The 17374-nt window shown below is 47.3% G+C and overlaps 2 protein-coding genes across 2 annotated transcripts in view; one reads left to right on the forward strand and one right to left on the reverse strand.

The window, feature by feature from the left end:
* Window positions 1-142: 142 nt before the first annotated feature.
* Window positions 143-1690, forward strand: LOC127013785 (5-beta-cholestane-3-alpha,7-alpha-diol 12-alpha-hydroxylase). Its single transcript, XM_050892804.1, has one exon. The coding sequence runs from the start codon at window positions 158-160 to the stop codon at window positions 1688-1690; it is 1533 nt and encodes a 510-aa protein (XP_050748761.1). The 5' UTR covers window positions 143-157.
* A 2758-nt stretch (window positions 1691-4448) lies between these two features.
* The window catches only part of OBSCN (obscurin, cytoskeletal calmodulin and titin-interacting RhoGEF), a 190277-nt gene continuing 177351 nt past the window's right edge, over window positions 4449-17374 (reverse strand). Inside the window, exons 98-108 of the mRNA XM_050890946.1 lie at window positions 16989-17054; window positions 15774-15884; window positions 15487-15654; window positions 14894-15016; window positions 12684-12854; window positions 11268-11355; window positions 10367-10606; window positions 8884-9107; window positions 8354-8429; window positions 7720-7869; window positions 4449-7583 (exon numbers count right to left, since the gene is read on the reverse strand). Of these exons, the coding sequence (XP_050746903.1) occupies window positions 7406-7583; window positions 7720-7869; window positions 8354-8429; window positions 8884-9107; window positions 10367-10606; window positions 11268-11355; window positions 12684-12854; window positions 14894-15016; window positions 15487-15654; window positions 15774-15884; window positions 16989-17054 (1595 nt within the window). The 3' untranslated portion in view covers window positions 4449-7405. The remainder of the gene's footprint in view (window positions 7584-7719; window positions 7870-8353; window positions 8430-8883; window positions 9108-10366; window positions 10607-11267; window positions 11356-12683; window positions 12855-14893; window positions 15017-15486; window positions 15655-15773; window positions 15885-16988; window positions 17055-17374) is intronic.

A 17374-nucleotide genomic window follows, 5' to 3' on the forward strand; every position in this document is an offset into this window, starting at 1 on the left:
CTGGAGCGCTCCACAGAGGAAAGGCAAACACTTGCTGCCAATGGGGACAGAGGCTGTCAGCTGTGCGTCTGCATATCAGCTGCTGGATGGGAATAAAAAGCACGTTCCTGCCCCAACCTAGCTCTAGTCCAAGCTCCTGGACGGGCACAGAGCTCTCATGGTGCTCTGGGTGATTCTCCTCTGTACCTTGCTAGCATTGCTGCTCGGTGGGCTCTACCTCCTGGGCGCGTTTCGGAGACGGAGACCCGATGAGCCGCCTCTGGACAAAGGTACCATTCCCTGGCTGGGTTACGTGCTGGATTTCAGGCAGGACAGTTCAGAGTTTCTAAAAAGGATGCAGAGGAAACACGGGGATATTTTCACGGTGCTGATCGGAGGCTATTACTTCACCTTTGTGATGGACCCCTTCTGCTTTGGAGCCATCGTGAAGGAATCACGATCTAAACTAGACTTTAGGACTTTTGCATCTAAACTGGTCCTGCAGATTTTTGGCTATAAGCCCGTCGAAGCCACCCATAGCATAATACATGCATCGAGCACAAAGCATCTGATGGGAGACGGACTCACTGTCATGACACAAGCTACCATGGAGAACTTTCGGAAGCTGATGCTTTTCAATCTGAGCTCAGGAGAGGAGAAGCGAGTGTGGCAAGAGGATAGCCTCTTCCAGTACTGCTACAACATCGTCTTCAGAGCTGGGTACCTGGCTCTGTATGGCACTGAACCATACCAAGGGGCGGATAACAAGGAGAAAGCTAATGAGCAAGATCGCATCCACTCCAACCAGCTGTTCCACGAGTTTCGGAAGTACGACCGCCTCTTCCCTCGCCTGGCCTATGCTATATTGCCTCCCAAGGACAAAACAGAAGCTGAACGGCTGAAGAGGCTCTTCTGGAGCATGCTGTCCGTGAGGAAGACCTGGCAGAAGGACAATATCAGTGGGTGGATAAGTGATCAAGACCAGCTTCTGGCAAAAAATGGTGTCCCTGAGTACATGCGGGATCGTTTCATGTTTATGCTCCTCTGGGCATCCCAAGGCAACACGGGCCCAACTGCCTTCTGGCTCCTCTTGTATCTAATGAAACATCCAGAAGCTATGAAGGCTGTGAAGGATGAGGTAGATAAAGTCTCAAGGGAGAGCGGCCAGGAAGCGAAACCAGGGAGCCCACCAATTAACATCACTAGAGACATGTTAAACCAGACTCCTCTTCTGGATGGTGCTCTGGAGGAGACCCTGAGGCTGGTTACAGCCCCAATACTGGTCAGAGCTGTCCTCCAGGACACCAGCCTTAAGACGAGCAGCGGGACAGAGTACACTCTCCGCAAAGGAGACAGGGTGGCTCTGTTCCCGCACATCTCTGTGCAGATGAACCCAGAAATTCACCCCAAGCCTCACGAATTTAAGTACGACCGCTTTGTAAACCCAGACGGTACCAAGAAAGTTTTCTACAAAAATGGGAAGAGGCTGAAATACTTCAACATGCCGTGGGGGGCAGGAGTATCCATTTGTCCCGGGCGGTTCTTCGCTGCCACTGAAATGAAACTGTTTGTGTTCTTGATGCTGAGTCACTATGACCTGGAGCTGGTCAATGGAGAAGAGGAGATCCCAGCGATAGACGTCAGCCGCTGGGGATACGGGACGATGCAGCCTGTTCGTGACGTTCGGTTCAGATACCGGCTACGCTTTTAATTTGGGAAGTCCTTGTTGCCTTTTTGTTCTGATGTTATCTGTGAAATAAATGGTGTGGTCCCATGGTTATCAGACCCGTGCAGCGCCAGCACTAATATGATCTTATTTGCTTAACGGTTGTCGTGGCTTTTCTCTTTACCTCCTGCACATGTATCGCTGCTCTGCGTCTCCGGTTATTGTGGTGTTGGGTTATGTGACAAAAGCTCATCTGCACGTCCACAAAGGAGCACAGAGAGACAAACAGTACCCTGCCAGGCTACTCCCAGCCCCATCATGGAGGCCATCAGCCCATCAAAAGCCCATCTGCACAAGCCCAGAGGATCACAGGGACATATTGGCAGGTGGGAACCCAAATTAAGGAATTCCAAGGAATGAGTATTTTGTCCAGGTCCCTCCCAGGACTGTCCCAGTGGAGCCATCAGCCCCATGGTCCGGGCATGAGACCCACTGAGATGTGTCATTGGGAGCAGCTCTCTGGGTCACCATCTGGACTGAGGGATTGCCATCAAGGGAAGGGGGACATCTTATGGCGTGCAGGGGAAGAGCATCTTGGGGTTGCACAGGTCTTACGGTGGGATGTTTAGGGGAGGAACCAAAGGTGGGAAAAAGGAGGGGTTTAGGTCATTTGGGGAGGAAAATAGAAGGGTAAGGGGATAAAAAGGGCTGGTTGTGTGTAAATAGGTGGCTGGTCCATACACTTGTCTGGTCACACCCTGCACCTGATCAGCACAGTCTGTCCTATTGTCTTATTAAATACCTTTCCTTAAATTCAAGACCACGAGTCAGAGGGCCCATGTGTCCGTGGTGCCGGCAGCCGGCACTAGTGTGCGAGCGGATGTGCAAGCAAAGTTCAGGCCAGATGAGCTGGCAAATAAGTGAAGTGGCCTGGGAGCCTGGGGGTGAGCCCGGCTGCACGCCAGCATTCGGACTGCATTATTTTTTTATCAGCTCCTTAACAACACATTTATTTTCTGCATGAAGTACCATTGGCGGCATGGCATCGGCTTGTAGTAAACCCCTGAAAGGTCAGAGAACAACAAATATCCTCTCCAGAGATGTAAGAATTTCCTCGGGGTTTTCAAATTGTCTTGTCTGTAGTCCCCTTCTTGTATCTGATGAGATCCCCAAAGGGAGCAGAGGTGGGAGGTACTGAACAAGGACATACCAAGAGCTCCTTCCCATTTCACGTTTAAGAAAAGGACAGATCTTGCCAATCTCATTTACCACATGAGTGGGAGGAGAAAGGAGTCGCAAACATCACTAATAACTTATCCCGTTTTCATGTATCTATGTGAGTTAGGAGTGCATGTGGTCAACCTGCCTTTCCAGGGCTGCAGGAGGTTGTGCATTCAAGCCTGGTATCTTGTGTACAGTTTCTGAGGATGAAGAAAGCTGTCTCTGTGTGTGTGTGTCTGGATTCATCCCACTGACTGTAACGCAGCTGGAGCGTGGGTACGTACAGCTGAGCCAGGATCTCCCGCGGCACCAAACCAGCTCCCTGCTTTAACCCAAATCATTGCACCAGGCCAGAAATTTTGGACTCTGCCTGCTGGCTGGGAACAGGTCTGCCCTCCCGCGAGGGGATGGCTGCCTGGGGTGCAGTGCCTGAGCCTTGGTGAGGGGTAAACTCCTAGCATCTTGATGGTCCTCCACCTTCTCCTCGAGCCCCATGGGCCGATGGCGTTCCCAGACGATGCCTGTTGGAAAGTGCCACCCCCCCTCCAAATTGAGACCCCATCCTCTGCAAAGGCCCAAGGAGGCTATAAGGAATGGGATGGGGTGATGGGAAAGGGCTAGAAAACCAAAGTGGGTCATGAGAAAACAAGCTCAGTCCCTTACGGGCTACAGCCACTGCAACCTTATGAGCCCCCAAACATCTCTCTTTTATCCGCTGGATCCAATGCAGGATAAAACTTTGCTCTACAAGCTCTGCTTTGCTTTTTTTTCCTTCAATAATTAGGGCTCTGACAACATCAGTCCTTACAGAAGTTGAATCACAGCCTTACCTGTGCAGAGGATTGATTTTAATGCTGATGCTAACCTTGGACTTCAGAGATTATGTATGACCGAGGAATGAAACTCAAACATTTTGACGTGTGTCCAAAAATCAAAGCCAGATTCTGCTTTGTTCTGCAAAGGACAGGTTTATGTTCTAACTGCATGTCGAGGCCAAACTATCCCGCATTGCCAGACTGGGCATTAGCCCAGACCTTGCGGTGTGGAAATTCAGGCAGAAACTATGAAGCAGCTGTGGCAGATCCAAGGAAAACAAAAACTACCTGTAACTGCACAAGGCTTGACTGTGACAGGTAATATTCCCATTAACAATTCCAACACCTTTTCATGACTTCCATGTTCCCTCTATGGCTCTCACCTCTTTTTTGTTGCCCGTGGGTTCATTTCTTTGCTCTGCTACCAAGAATTAAGCTGGAGCTCTTCCCACATTCTGGCCAATGGTTTGCTCTTTGCAAGCTCCAATCCATGCCGAGGAATGCCTTGGGATAGCTGGGCAGGTCAGAGCCATAGTGACATCCTGGCCAAGTGATGTCCTCACTCCAAGGCTCTAGCGAGAGGATTTTTTGTGTGGATGGTTTGCATGAAGGTTGTTCACTGCCAATGCACCGTGTATATTATTTGTGGTTATCACTCGTCGGGACCCCAGGTCAGAGTTGAGGGGTGAGGGACGGGTGCTGCACAAACATGGACTGGGCGTGGGAAAGGGATATAAAAAAAAAAGGACAATGATTCAGCAGAAAAATCTGGCTTTGCTTCCTTGTCAGAATGGTTTATTTAACCAAACAGTCTATAAAAGACTTCAGACATGCTCAAATGCATGCAGTTGACAAGCAAAAAAAAGAAAAATAAATCACTTCCTTTGAGTCATATACGGAAGAGTGTGAAACCTCCAAATGAATTAATCTGCAGTTAAGTTTTATGCTTAAATGGGTTGTCCCCTGGCACTGAGCTTTCCATCCCAAAGTGTACCAGCAAGAGCAAAGAACTAGCCTCTGCCAATAGAAACCTTATTGGATTTGTAAAAGAAGTTAAATTGGAAGGAATCCAGGGTCTTGAAAAGTTTATTGGGGGCAGACCTCATGGCAGTGTCTGTCTCGTGTAACTCCTCTATCCCCCAAGAGAACTGAGCATGGAGTCTGGCCCTAAAACCTTGTTTTTCTCTTCTGTAGTGCATAGTGAAGACAATATTACTTTGACGTTCAAAGCTTTACAATCTATTGAGTCAATGTCTGCTCTCCACAGCACAGTGAAGGCTCCTCTGCTCTCAGTTACAATTCCTGCTCTGCATGCCGTGCAAGCAAAGGAGTCATGATGCTGCACGCTTCAGGTTTGGAACAATATGGGTTAAACGTGTTGGAAAAGACCACTCCTGGTTAAACAGCATCACTTCTAGTATTAAACTATAATGCATTAGGAACTGTCTTCCCGTTCTCGTTCCTCTTAACACAGCTGGATACAGCTCTGAGAAAGCCTCCGCTTACTGCTGCTTGTAAGGAAAAACAAAGAAACTCAGCGGCACCAATAGATACGTCATTCACTTCAGAGAAACTCAAAGGAACACTGAGGTTACGAGTACAAAGCAATGACAGAGCTAACACCATCCATTGCAAAGGAAAGCAGATTTTGAAGGAGAAAGAGGAACATGAAAGTTCAGGATTTTTTTTAAGAATTAAAACACACAGCATTTGCCGGTGACACTGCTGCCACATCTCGTGGTAGATGTGCCTGTGCACTCCCCAGAGAAGAGCAGCCTGGCTTCAAAGTGGCAAAGTCTCTTAGTGGTACAACATCTGCATGTCACGAGGTCACGGTCACCATTGTGTTTGCTGCCTTTACTGTCTGGTGGCCAAGTTATTCCCACAAGTCACAGCGTATGCAGAAATACCCTGTGGCAGGCAGGACGCACGGATACAAACGCAGTGAAGCGGGGCAGAATGGGGGAGCGTTTTTGATGGGGAGCAAAGCGAGGCTGCAATGAAGCACCCACACCACCACCTGACAGCTTGGGTGGGCTCAGAAAAGGCTTTCCGCACAAGCCCGTTTTAGCCCCGCTTGTGGGGAAAGCCCTACAACTAAATGCTTCGTGTGCCAGCATCCTGGCCATAGGGCACATCTTTCCCAGAGATGCCCGTGCACCAAGTCACAGCTTGGTTTCTTCAAGAGTTGTTTCTGTATGTTTGTTCTTTAACACCTTTTTAAGATAATTGATGCAGATACACTCAGACAGGTGAGGGGTTACTGTAAGATCCTATGTGATGGGTAACTCTGTCATCTAGGTCTAATGGGAGACTTCAAATACATGCCCCAAAAAACAAGTTTTGTGGTATTTTCAAACCTTGAAACCTTTGAGGAGCTTGGTCAGCTCTGCAGACATGACAGTGCAGGTGCCCATGGAGAGCTGGTGACCCTCCATAGAGCCACACAGCTCACTGAGCAGTGGACTGGGCTCTAAGAGAGCGGGAGCTGGGCTGCCCAAGTGGAGTGGCATACGGAGGGTCACTTGGGCCTCAGGGAGAACAGTCACTCTTCTCAAAGCTAAGCAAGCTATGGCCTCTTGCAGGAGTAGGATGTGCAATTTATCAGTTACTGGAAAGCCCCATTGCTGTTACCCTCCCATACACACTTTGTGCTAGAGAGTCGAGCTACAAGGCTGCTTTCACGGGGACTGTCTCTGCTTGTTTCTTGTGACTTGGGCAGGAAGGAGTTTCCTCACAGAGTATGAAAAGCCGTGGTTAAAATCTTCTCTGTGGTACCACTGTCACACACGTAGCACACCCTTCCTTCCTTTGCAGCCTCTTGTTGCTCCACAGCTAGAAAAGCCCTCCTCTAGCCCTGTGCTTGATCTTGGGTCAGGCCCATGGGGACGGTGGAGAACTTGGCCAGGTAAGCGACATGCTGAGCCTGGCTGCCGATGGATGCTAGCAGAGTCCCACCACTCTAGCCTTGCGTCTGGCACTTGGCAAAGACACAGGATCACAGGACAAGACGGATTGGGAGGGAGCTCAGGAGGTCTCTAGACCAACCTTCTGCTCAAAGCAAGGTCAGCTGTCGGCTTAGGCCAGGTTTTTCAGGGCTTTATCTAGTTGGATCTCTACATCCAAAGTCTGAAGATACATTGCTGTCTAATATTAGCCCCTAAAAAGTGCTTCACTCTTCCCTACTTTCCCTTCATAACTGGTCATCGGATTCTTTTGGATTGGAGGCAGTTGAGAAACCCACCGGTCGCTCAGACCTTGCTGTGGTGGTCACTGTGGGATGAGCAGTGCAGTAACATCTGAAAGCGTGTCTGGTTATCACATCCTGAGGCCAGGGGCAGAAGTCAGTGCCCAGCATTTGCATGCATGGGGTCTTTCTGACCTCAGGGAAGGATTTGCAAAGCTGCTTGGGGCTGGTAGCTAGTCTCATTCAGAAAGGGCTACACAAATCCCTCCTAGTTATTCCAGGAAGGGTGCAGCCAAGTGACACACATACTGTCAAGTTACTGTTAGTCAGCTGAGCCATGTTAGGTCTATATTTCTGTTTTTCCTTGTGGCAATGCACATAATATGGGTTCATTTTCTCAGTTATGCTAAATCGCATTCACGGAGAGCAGTTACCCCAGCTCAGCTGATGCACAGCAACTTGGCAGGACTATTTGGTACCAAACACTAAGTGCAGAAGGGGAGAGGGAGACAATTCATGTCTGTCGCCGCATCCACATCATTGTGCAATCATGAGGCCATACTTGGAGCACAGCAGGCCCCTTTTCTTTTCCCGTTCGGTGAGGAAATTCCTCAGTTTGGTGGTGGGGAAGGTAACCAGTGCTTGCTGTCTGTTGTCCAAACCTGTCTCCTGGAGCCACGGGCTCTGAAGGCACTCCGAGGCTGATGGCCTTCCCCTAGAACAGGCAGAGGTGAGAAGGTCAGTTGGGCACCTGTACTGGGTGAGGAGGCTCCTTGCAAATGGAGAGAAAGAAGGGGCAATAGCCAGGATCTGCACCAAGTGTGCTGTTGGGAGAGCAGACACCATCTTACCAGGGGTTTGCACACAGCGTGCTCTGGAGAAAGGACACCGCTCCCCCGGAGAGACCCGCGTAGCACCGCGTGAGCTTCACTTTACCCTTCCTGGTCATTCTCAGAAACTCGCAGGCTACGTCGGAGGTGACGGGGTAGTTGGCACTCAACCTGCCCCAAAAGAAGAGAATTGATCAGCATGAAGGACATCGCTCAAGATGCTCCTCCCAGGAATTCCCACCCAGCAGTGAGAGGAGGGTCACGACGATGCACAGAAATACCATGTGGGAAAACAAAACCTCAAAGGCCACTGTTCTTCAGCAGGTTTCATGACTTTGGCTGCTTTTCCACTTGATGTAATTTTAATTTTCTTGGGAAAGTTGGGGCTTTTCAGATGAGGTGAATGAGAAACACCAGCAGCTGCTGTGTTATAAAACAGCCTCCTTACTCTACGTGGAGATATTGCTGGGACTGGGCATCCTTGCATGGTGCAGCCAGCTCTATACCCTCCATCACACAGCCTTCTGCGGCATTGCCAAGGAGAGGGGGCCCAACTGAGGTTAACTCTCTGAGTCGATGCATCTCCCCTGGTTGATGACTCTGAAATGGCACTTTTAAATCCGCTCGTAGGGCAGGGTATGACAGACAGACTTACATGATGAAGGCTGTGATTCCGACGGACCAGATGTCAGTCTGTGGGAGGGCTCCTTGCTCTGTCAGCAGTTCTGGAGCTAGAAAAGCAAACTGGTGTGAGCCAAGCTCCCCTCCAATGCACTGAGACCAGCACAAAAGCAGTGGGTACTTTTATGCTTTGCTACCTTCCTAAGAGTGAAGAGGAAAAAGCTTCTAGTACAGGGAGCTGGTTGAGGTAAGACATGCTCATGGGTGATGACTGCAATGAAGCCTTGAGAACATCAGGCCAAATAGCAGTAATGTTAATGACACGTGGATGCCAGCCAGAGCGGTGTTGGCCGTGACCTCTGGCTTTGTCCTCTGTGGTCTGCAAGTGGGACGGCTGTCACCCCTAGCTGTTCCCACAAACTCACACTGTTACTGGAGGGCAGCACCTGGGAGACTTTGCTTGCTGGGGCCAACTGCTGCCTTGACCAACGGCTCTATCTGTCTTTCTGTTTACCACAGATTGCATACAAGGCCAAGGTCGCTGTGACTGAACTCTGTACTCACCCATGGTTTCAACATAGTCCGTGCACTTGTCCATGGTAATAACTTTGCCTTGTGTGTAGAACTGTGCGTTGCCAAAATCCAGGAGTTTCAGCAGGTTGGGCTCAGTGATGATCATGTTTTCAGACCTGAGATCCAAGTGCAGGATGTTGTGTGCGTGGAGGTACTCAATGGCACTGAGGATCTGCCACAGGTAATCTCGGACCTCCACTTCTGAGTACGATGTCCTGGTAGAAGAAAGGGAATAGAAACCAGAGGTGTCCTATGTGCATGTCCAAGAGCGCCGTTCTATACCCACTGTCATCCTCCCCTGGATGTCTAATCCCATGAGGCCCTTGAGAGTCAAGAAGAAACAACTCTATTCATGTAGCCAATCTATTGTATATGGAGAGGCCGGTCCATACTGTGAGTCAGGTTTACAGATGCAAGAAGTTCAGGAGGTTGTAGAGCTGCATGTCAGAAAAAGTGGTTGTGCAGAAATCAAAATGCGGGTTTGATGCCCACCATTCCCTCTCCTTTAAACAAAGGATTTCAGCAGATCCATTTTCTGCCATTGTGAGAAACAACGTGGAGGAGAAATGAGGTTTCCTGAGCCACAGTAATCTCCTTGTAATGGGAGAGGGGGTTTCATATCAACTACTGTAAACTGCTTTCAACATCTCAACTAGGTGGCCCTGAATTGTCCCCTACCCCAACCTTGTAGGGAACTGTCCTGGTTCTGGCTGGGATAGAGTTAATTTTCTTCTTAGTAGCTTGTACAGTGTGTTTGGGATTTAGTGTGAGAATGATGTTGATAACACGCTGATGTTTTAGTTGTTGCTAAGTAGCGCTTATCTTAAGCCAAGGACTTTTCAGTTTCCCATGCTCTGCCAGCAAGCAGGTGTGCAAGAAGCTGGGAGGGAGCAGAGCCGGGGCAGCTGACCTGAACTAGCCAAAGGGGTATTCCATACCATGGAACGTCATGCCCAGTATATAAACGGGGGGAGTTGGCCGGGAGGGGCGGATCGCTGCTGGGCATCGGTCAGTGGGTGGTGAGCAATTGCATTGTGCATCACTTGTCTTTTCTTGGGTTTTATTTATCTCTTTTTTTGTTATATTCCTTTTCATTACAATTATTATTGTTATACTTTTATTATTATTATTGTTAGTATTATATTTCATTTTACTTTAGTTATTAAACTGCTCTTATCTCAGCCCACGAGTTTTACTTTTCTTCCCGATCCTCCTCCCCGTCCCACTGGGAGCGGGAGAGGGGAGCGGCTGCGTGGTGCTTAGCTGCTGGCTGGGGTTAAACCACGACAGGAACTTAAGTAATTTTTTAATGTCACAAGAAGTTGCAGAACAAACGCATCACAAATCCCATGTGCAGTGACAGCACACTGGAACAGACGGAGAGAGATGATCCAGTTTGTCAGGGGAAAGCAATAGGTGTTTTGCTCCCTACATCAGCCCTGACTGGAAAACCCTTCCCTTCACTTGTTATTACCGTAATGCCAAAGAGTGGAGCAGCTCTGGTCCCACGCACATCTCCTGGATCAACACTAAGTGCCGTGGGCTGACGTAGGCTCCCTTCAGCTGAGCTATGTTTGTGTGATGAAGCTTCCTCAGGACTTGGTACTCCAGGAGCACAGTCTGCTTGTCCTCTTGCCAGTAAGGGATAATTTTAGCAGCTAAAGTCTTGCCGCTTACTTTTTCCCTGCACTGTCGGACGATGCTGAAACGCCCCCTGGTACAAAGGAACACAAAGGCAAGTTAAGCTTCTCTGCTACACCTGGAAGAGCCAGGAGCTTCTGTTCTTTAAAACCACCAGGATCCCATGCTGTGTTTTTCATCCATGCCCAATGTGGATTTACTGCATCTATTGTCAGAGTTTGCACATCCTCCTGTGTCTCTAAATTGTACAGTCACTTTAAATTGCAGGAGTGAGAGCTTAACGCCTTTGGAGAGAGAGAAGGTGGCTCATCCTGTCTTGAGCAAGAGAACTACTCCCTGTTGGCAACAGAAGTTGGTGCCTATCTTCTAGGTAGAGAAAGCTGAGTCTTTCAGACGTCAACCCCATGTCTGAAACTGGTAGCTGCAGAGGTTGATGCAGCAAGGAGAGGAGCCGTTGTTAGCCCTGGGCTCACTTCACAATATACTGAGGGGCTGTCCTGGTGCCCAGCACAGACCCTTTTGCTCTCCCAGAAAATCCACACCTGAATCCTACCAAACCAAGATGAAGATTGCTCAGCCAACGATCTCAGGTTTATATGTATTGCTGTGGAGGTGTTTTCAACAAAACACCGTGACACTAGGTGAGCAATGCGTTTATAAAAGTGACTTTTCTAAACTCCAGCCACATGCGGCAGTTCCCTCTGGCTGGTTGAGTGCTCAGTTGGATTCATTACCTTTTGATCTCTGTTTGGAAGGCGTAGGTCTGGTAGGTTGGGAAAGGCTCGGATGGTGCGATTATTTCGCTCTCTTCTTCAGTAGCAGCTGATGGGAAGTTCTGCATTGCAGCATGAAGCTCTGCAGAGAAAAAGCGACAGGGATTACATGGGAAAACACCTCTGTCTGGAAACTGGAGCCTCTCTGAGCCACCCTCCGCTATCTATGAACAACGACAAAGGCGACAGCAGAGCTTTCTCCAGACAAGTCTGCAGGTTGTCTCCCAGCTGTGGCACCCAATGCTATTTGAATCCAACAGATTCTGGACTGTCCACCCCGTCGTTCCCTGGTGTGACTGCTCTAGACTATGAGGCGGACTGTATGTTGTGTGCTATGATATCAAACATCTCAGCCACTGGTTCTCATCTTCTCACATAACAAATCATTAGGGCATGGTAACACACTGACAAAGAATTAAAAACTTCTTTTAGTTGGATATTTCAGGGCAGCAGCTGAAACTTGTTGCTCTGGTTCTGGCATGTGGTTGTGTCCGAGTGCTCCCTGAAATATTAAAGCATCCCTTGACACATTAAAGCATCTGCTTGGAAATGCTGAGCACATTGAGATATGTTAATGAATCCTGGGCCAAGGGAAAGCAGAGGATTTAGGGTGAGTTAAAAATATCTCTGTGAACTGATTTTTACAGAATAATCGTCTCCACTGCAAGGAAATTCCAGTTAGACCATCCTTCCACTTCTTGGCAGAAAGGTACTTCTTTTGCTGCAAGGATATATTTGCTGTGGGGTTATGGATTTCTTCATTTTAAAAACATGTGAATAGTACAAAGTATTCAAACAGGTGAAAAAAATAGTAAATCAAGCTTTCTTGACTTCAGAGACAAAATACAGCTGAAGAATGCACCACAGCAGGGCGATAATTCCCAGTAGCAAACACCAGAACACATAAATTAACTACTGAACTTAGGACTGAGTCCATAACAAAGAGCAGGTCAGGGCTTTCACCAGTGGCAGATCTATACCAACAGATCAATGCCTGCAGTAACATATTGATTGTCCCAAACCTGTTTCCTCATGATCTCACATCAAAAAATGAGTGTGTCTTCAGTGGGTAATCTACAGTTTCCAGATTTTTATTTTATTATTATATTTTTATATATATTTACGTATTATTTATATTTACATATTATTTTATTATTTATTTGTTATATATTTACACATATTCCCCTAACTGTGTCCAGAATTAGGAAATAATTTACTGTTAAATCAGAAGGCCAAAGAGGAGGAAGCCCTAAACCACCCTGAGCCAAGTGGAATTAGTCTTGATTCACTTGCTCTTGACTTCTGGACCCGCATCCAAAAGGGTGCGATTGTTTTGATGCAGGAAAAACACAATGCTTTCTTGGCATTTGATCTTACCCATTTGATCCTTCCCAGTGATTTTCACTTTGGCAGATGGGTTGCTGTAAGGGCCCATTCCTGCTTTACTGGTGCAGGCTATCCTGAAGCAGTAGATAAACCCCTTGGAGAGATTTTTGGCATAGTAGCAGCAGTCAGCGATGTCAGAAGCAAGAGTCGTCCACTCCCCGTCTTAACCAAGGAAAGACAGAAAAGAGATTAGGACTCATTTAAGATGGTCATACCAGGGGTGGTTGGGTTTGGTTTTTTTTTTTTGAGTTTTGGGGTTTTCTTGGTTTTTTTTTTTCATCAACTTTACTTATGTGCTGGGAATATGGAGAAACAGTGGAATCTCATAGAGTGAAGGAAAAACTGACTTGGTATGGCCAACTTCCATGCTTGGTGCCGCTTGCTGTACATGTGCCAAACTCATCTTTTCTGAAATCAGCTGTTTTATATCTAATCAGTCCAAGATGTGGCAATATTGTTCCAGAGAGATGGTGAAACTTTCCTGTATAGTTTCTGCTTATCTAATTCATGCCACCAATCTATAGTGCAAATATACATCAAGAACTCCAAACAAAAGCAAGATCACCGTCTTTTTTCCCTTTGGCCGTGTCTTGAATCCAATTGAAACCATGAGGTGCAGGATTTCAGGACAGAACTATCCACTAACACCCTCCTGGCAAACCCAGTGTTTGAAACTTGGGCAGGTTTACTCAGCTTTTATGAAACGCTGATGATTTCTCAGGGAACTGAAATTGTAGGTATGTTCTGGACTCATTATTCATGGGACTAAGGTGTGAAGTAGAAAATCACCAGCAAACATTTAATGATCACTCATTTCACATGATGGTGTGTCCCATACTCTGCCTTTGCTGCTGTGCTCAAGGCTGAACTCAGCTCCCTGAGACTGCCTGAGATTAAACCCATCCTTTCATTTAAATAAACACTGGTAGAGAGCCTCAAACCATAGGACAACCAGTAATTCGCCACCCAAAACAAAGGTATCAATGACTTTACTGGGTACTTGTTGAATTAGGGTGTGTGCATGTGTAAGAAGGAACAAATACAGCGTAGAAATGGAGAAAAGTGTCTGCAGAAGCAGCGTGCAAAAGCCTACTGTCAAGTAATGGATAAAACAAGGAGTTTTTTTCTGATTATCTTAATCCTCCTGTGTTCAGGAAAGCAGGACTTTGCATGTTCCTGCCAAATACACAGAATGCAATGGAAGATTGCAGATGCTGTTTCCTGTTTTTCTTCCTGATTGGAACAACTTGCATTTGTATCCTTCCCAAAGTCTCGCCTACAGTTCTGTCAAAAGGAATAACAATAAAGAAAAATGTGTTGGAGGAAAAGTGACTGACACCAGCTCCAGAGTGAAAAGGCAGAAAGCTGCTGCCCATGCTCATGCTAATCCAGAAAGGAGTGCATGTATGTTCGGAGAATTAAAAGAAGGACCACGGAGCAGTTGAATCCAAAGGGCTGTGTATGTGTGACTGCAGTAGAAATTACTATCAGACATACCATTCGTAATAATAACAGCAAAAGCAGACCCAAGAGAGACGGAACAGGCTTGGGGATTTGATTCAAAGTTCGTGGAATTCAACAAGAAAACATCCACTGACTTTCATCAGGCTTTGGACCAAGCCTTGGAAGAGAACATCAAAGCGATGATGCAGTTTTGCCAAACTTTTGTCATCTTGTCCTGGGTGTTTGCCCTAAGCTTCCTGCATAATCAATGGAAAAAGAGAGCAAGGCTGTTTAGCATAGGATGCATTGCCTTTTTGATAGCCCATCTTTCTCCGCAGGCTGTACAGAAAGCCTGGGTATAGGATGATATTGTCTGTTGATCGTTGTTGCTGGGCATTATTAGTGTATAATGTTGTCAGAACTGTAATTTGAGAGGATTGCTCAGGGCTGCGTATCTGGCACCAGCCATGCATATTCTTCTGTAGGTGTTCACTTTTTGGTCACAGCTTCCATGTGACCTCGTTTGATTCACGCTTTAGCAAAGTCTTTGTATGAGTATGCGCATTCCAGGCTGATTTAGCCAGCACAACATCTAACTTTTAGATGACTAAATGATGGCTGTATGAATTTCATTCCTAACTCTAAACTAGGGAGCTAAAATCAGGCTGTTTCTCAATAAAAATAAAATATCCAGCTGGTGAGGATCGTACAAATCAAGATGTTCCCTGCCAAGGCCTAAGGGCAGCGCTCCACTTTACCTTCGCTTTTGCACTGGACAGTGTAATGGACGGGGGTGTTGGTTTCCACAGGTTTCCAGACCACCTGCACTCCATCCTCGTAGACGTCCACGATGTCAGGGGGTGGAGGGCTGGGAGGAACCTCTGTCGAGAGGAGGCACAAAAACCAGTGACCGTTAGCAATAGCGCTGCTGTGATACATACCTCTACACCCGGCATTTCTCAGTTACAGATATTCTTTTTTATATATATAAAAAAATGTATATTTTTTATATATATATATATATACACACACACCCCTAGTGGAACAGCAATTTAACCATGCCTAATTTAAACTCAGTATTAAGATTTTGAAGTCTGGTTCTAGAACCACATGGTTACTGGAGTGGCTCTGCATCCAGGAGAGAGAATAAAGAGTGAAGAAGAGGGAATGAACCCTGCAAAATGTGCCACGCTACCAGACAGCTAGGGCTGTGGCTGTGGACTAGAGCAGGCAAGGGAGAGATTGTCCTCTGAACCTCTCTGCAGAAATGTCACCTCACAGGTATTTACAGGTCACATTTTTGGGCAGAAGTACTTGTAATACCGACTTCTGTAGCTACTTCTTCTCTTACCTGCTTTTCTTACGAAGCAAGAGGTGGATGCTGAGCCCAGGGAGTTTGTGGCCACACAGGTATAAATACCGAAATCATCAGCGCTGACAGAGAGAATAGTTAGCAGCTGGAAATTTTTGAGCGTGGCTGAGATGAGGATCCGGCTGCTGCTGTGGACAGGTATCCCATCTGAAAAGGAGAAGATAGGAGAGATAAGTACCCTGCAAATTTATACCAGGGTAGTCTAAAACCCTCCCTGCAACCCTGTCCCAGAGGTCAGGGACTCCCTGGAAGGATGCCAATGTCACCTCTGAACCAGTCGATGTGCAGGGAGGAGTGAGCCGCCGTCCGGCACGACAGCGTCACGCACTGTCCGACAGCAGCAGCCTGATCGATGAGCTCCTCAACGAACGAGGGTGCTGCAAAGAAGAGGAAAAGCAGCGATTCAGAGTGGCCAGGAGGGCTGTGTGGAAAATAAGTGCACGCAGGACATCAGAAAGCATTTTTAATTGATTCAAGAACATTTCTGGTTCATGCTCTGGCATTCCTTTGACCACCGGTTGGAGAATCCCCTGGGCATTGGGCACACAGGTGCAGGAGCCCTGTTCAGCCCCATGGACGCAGTGTGACTGCTCATACATGATAATCCAAATGAATCTTGGAAGATCCATGGGGAACATCTGCATTGCCCAGCCCTGCTGGTACAGCTTGGAGGAGAGAGAGAGCATATCACAGCAAGAGTTTTCTTCTGGCCTAGCTTAAATGTGGGGGAAAAACTAAATGATGGCATTTTAAGGAGGAGGGGATCAGATCAAGACAACACAAGAAGAGAGAAGAGATAAAAGATGGATATGGAAGGAGGAAAAAAAACATAGAGCATCGAATCTGCTGCTGTCTCCATGGGAAAGGTGGAGCTCAGATTTTCTTCTGTGTTTCTCCAGGGTTTTTTCTCCGCAGTGCCCATGAACTGCTAGCCTCACACACCTGCCCTTCCCAGTGCTTGACTGGGCTCTGCTGAATACTGGGGCATTAACCTGACCTCAGAAGATGCTCCTGCTAGAGTCAAGGGGAAACTTGCTTGGGCAAAAAGCAAGTTCAGCTTTGCTGACACGCCGTTTGGGGCTGCCCCACCATTTTTCATTTCATAGCTCTACAGCAGCATGTCTGGCCCTTACGCATGCATGCAGGACTGGAGCGTAGGAATTCACAGTTCCCTGCTTCTGCCATCCCACCCTCAGATACTCCATTTATTCTCTTTCTAGCTTACACATAGATTTTATTCCTTTGCAATGGCTTCCTAGAATGGCTGCAATTTGCAAGCAATGCCAAGAGAAGACAGTTTTAGCAAGGACGTAGTTATGATGTAAACAGAGGAGGCTGGCTCATATTGCATGAGTTGGTCCAGGTGATCTCAAGACAATCATTGCAGATCCATCCTTAGAAACTGGCCTCACATAGCACTGTCATATTCATTAGTGATACTCCATGATAAAACTAACTGATGACTTATGCAATAGCAATACCTTTCTCCTTTGGCATGAGGCTCGATAACTTGAATGAAGAGAGCGCTGATTTCCTCTTCAGAGATCCTTCAGCCCCTGTTAACAGCTCTTTTTCTACTGCCTCACCTCCCAGCTCACCAAACTCTGTTTCGAAGAAAGGATGAGAAGTCATTCAAGGCCATCCTTCTCCCTGTGGCATCCATTTACAGCAGACAGTTCTGCCGTTCACACATAAATAGCTCGGCAGTCACAGGTTTCCTTATTAACGAGCCTTCAGTCAACAGGGAAGGCTGTGACAGCTATTGCAAACAGAATGATGTCCTGGAAGAACAGGGCATATCTAGGGATGGCAGAGAAGAAAGGACAGGTTCTGTTGTTCAGTGTCATCAACTTAGCCAGAGTGACTT

The sequence above is a fragment of the Gymnogyps californianus genome, chromosome 2, assembly GCF_018139145.2.
Source record: "Gymnogyps californianus isolate 813 chromosome 2, ASM1813914v2, whole genome shotgun sequence".
NCBI classification, from domain to species: domain Eukaryota; kingdom Metazoa; phylum Chordata; class Aves; order Accipitriformes; family Cathartidae; genus Gymnogyps; species Gymnogyps californianus.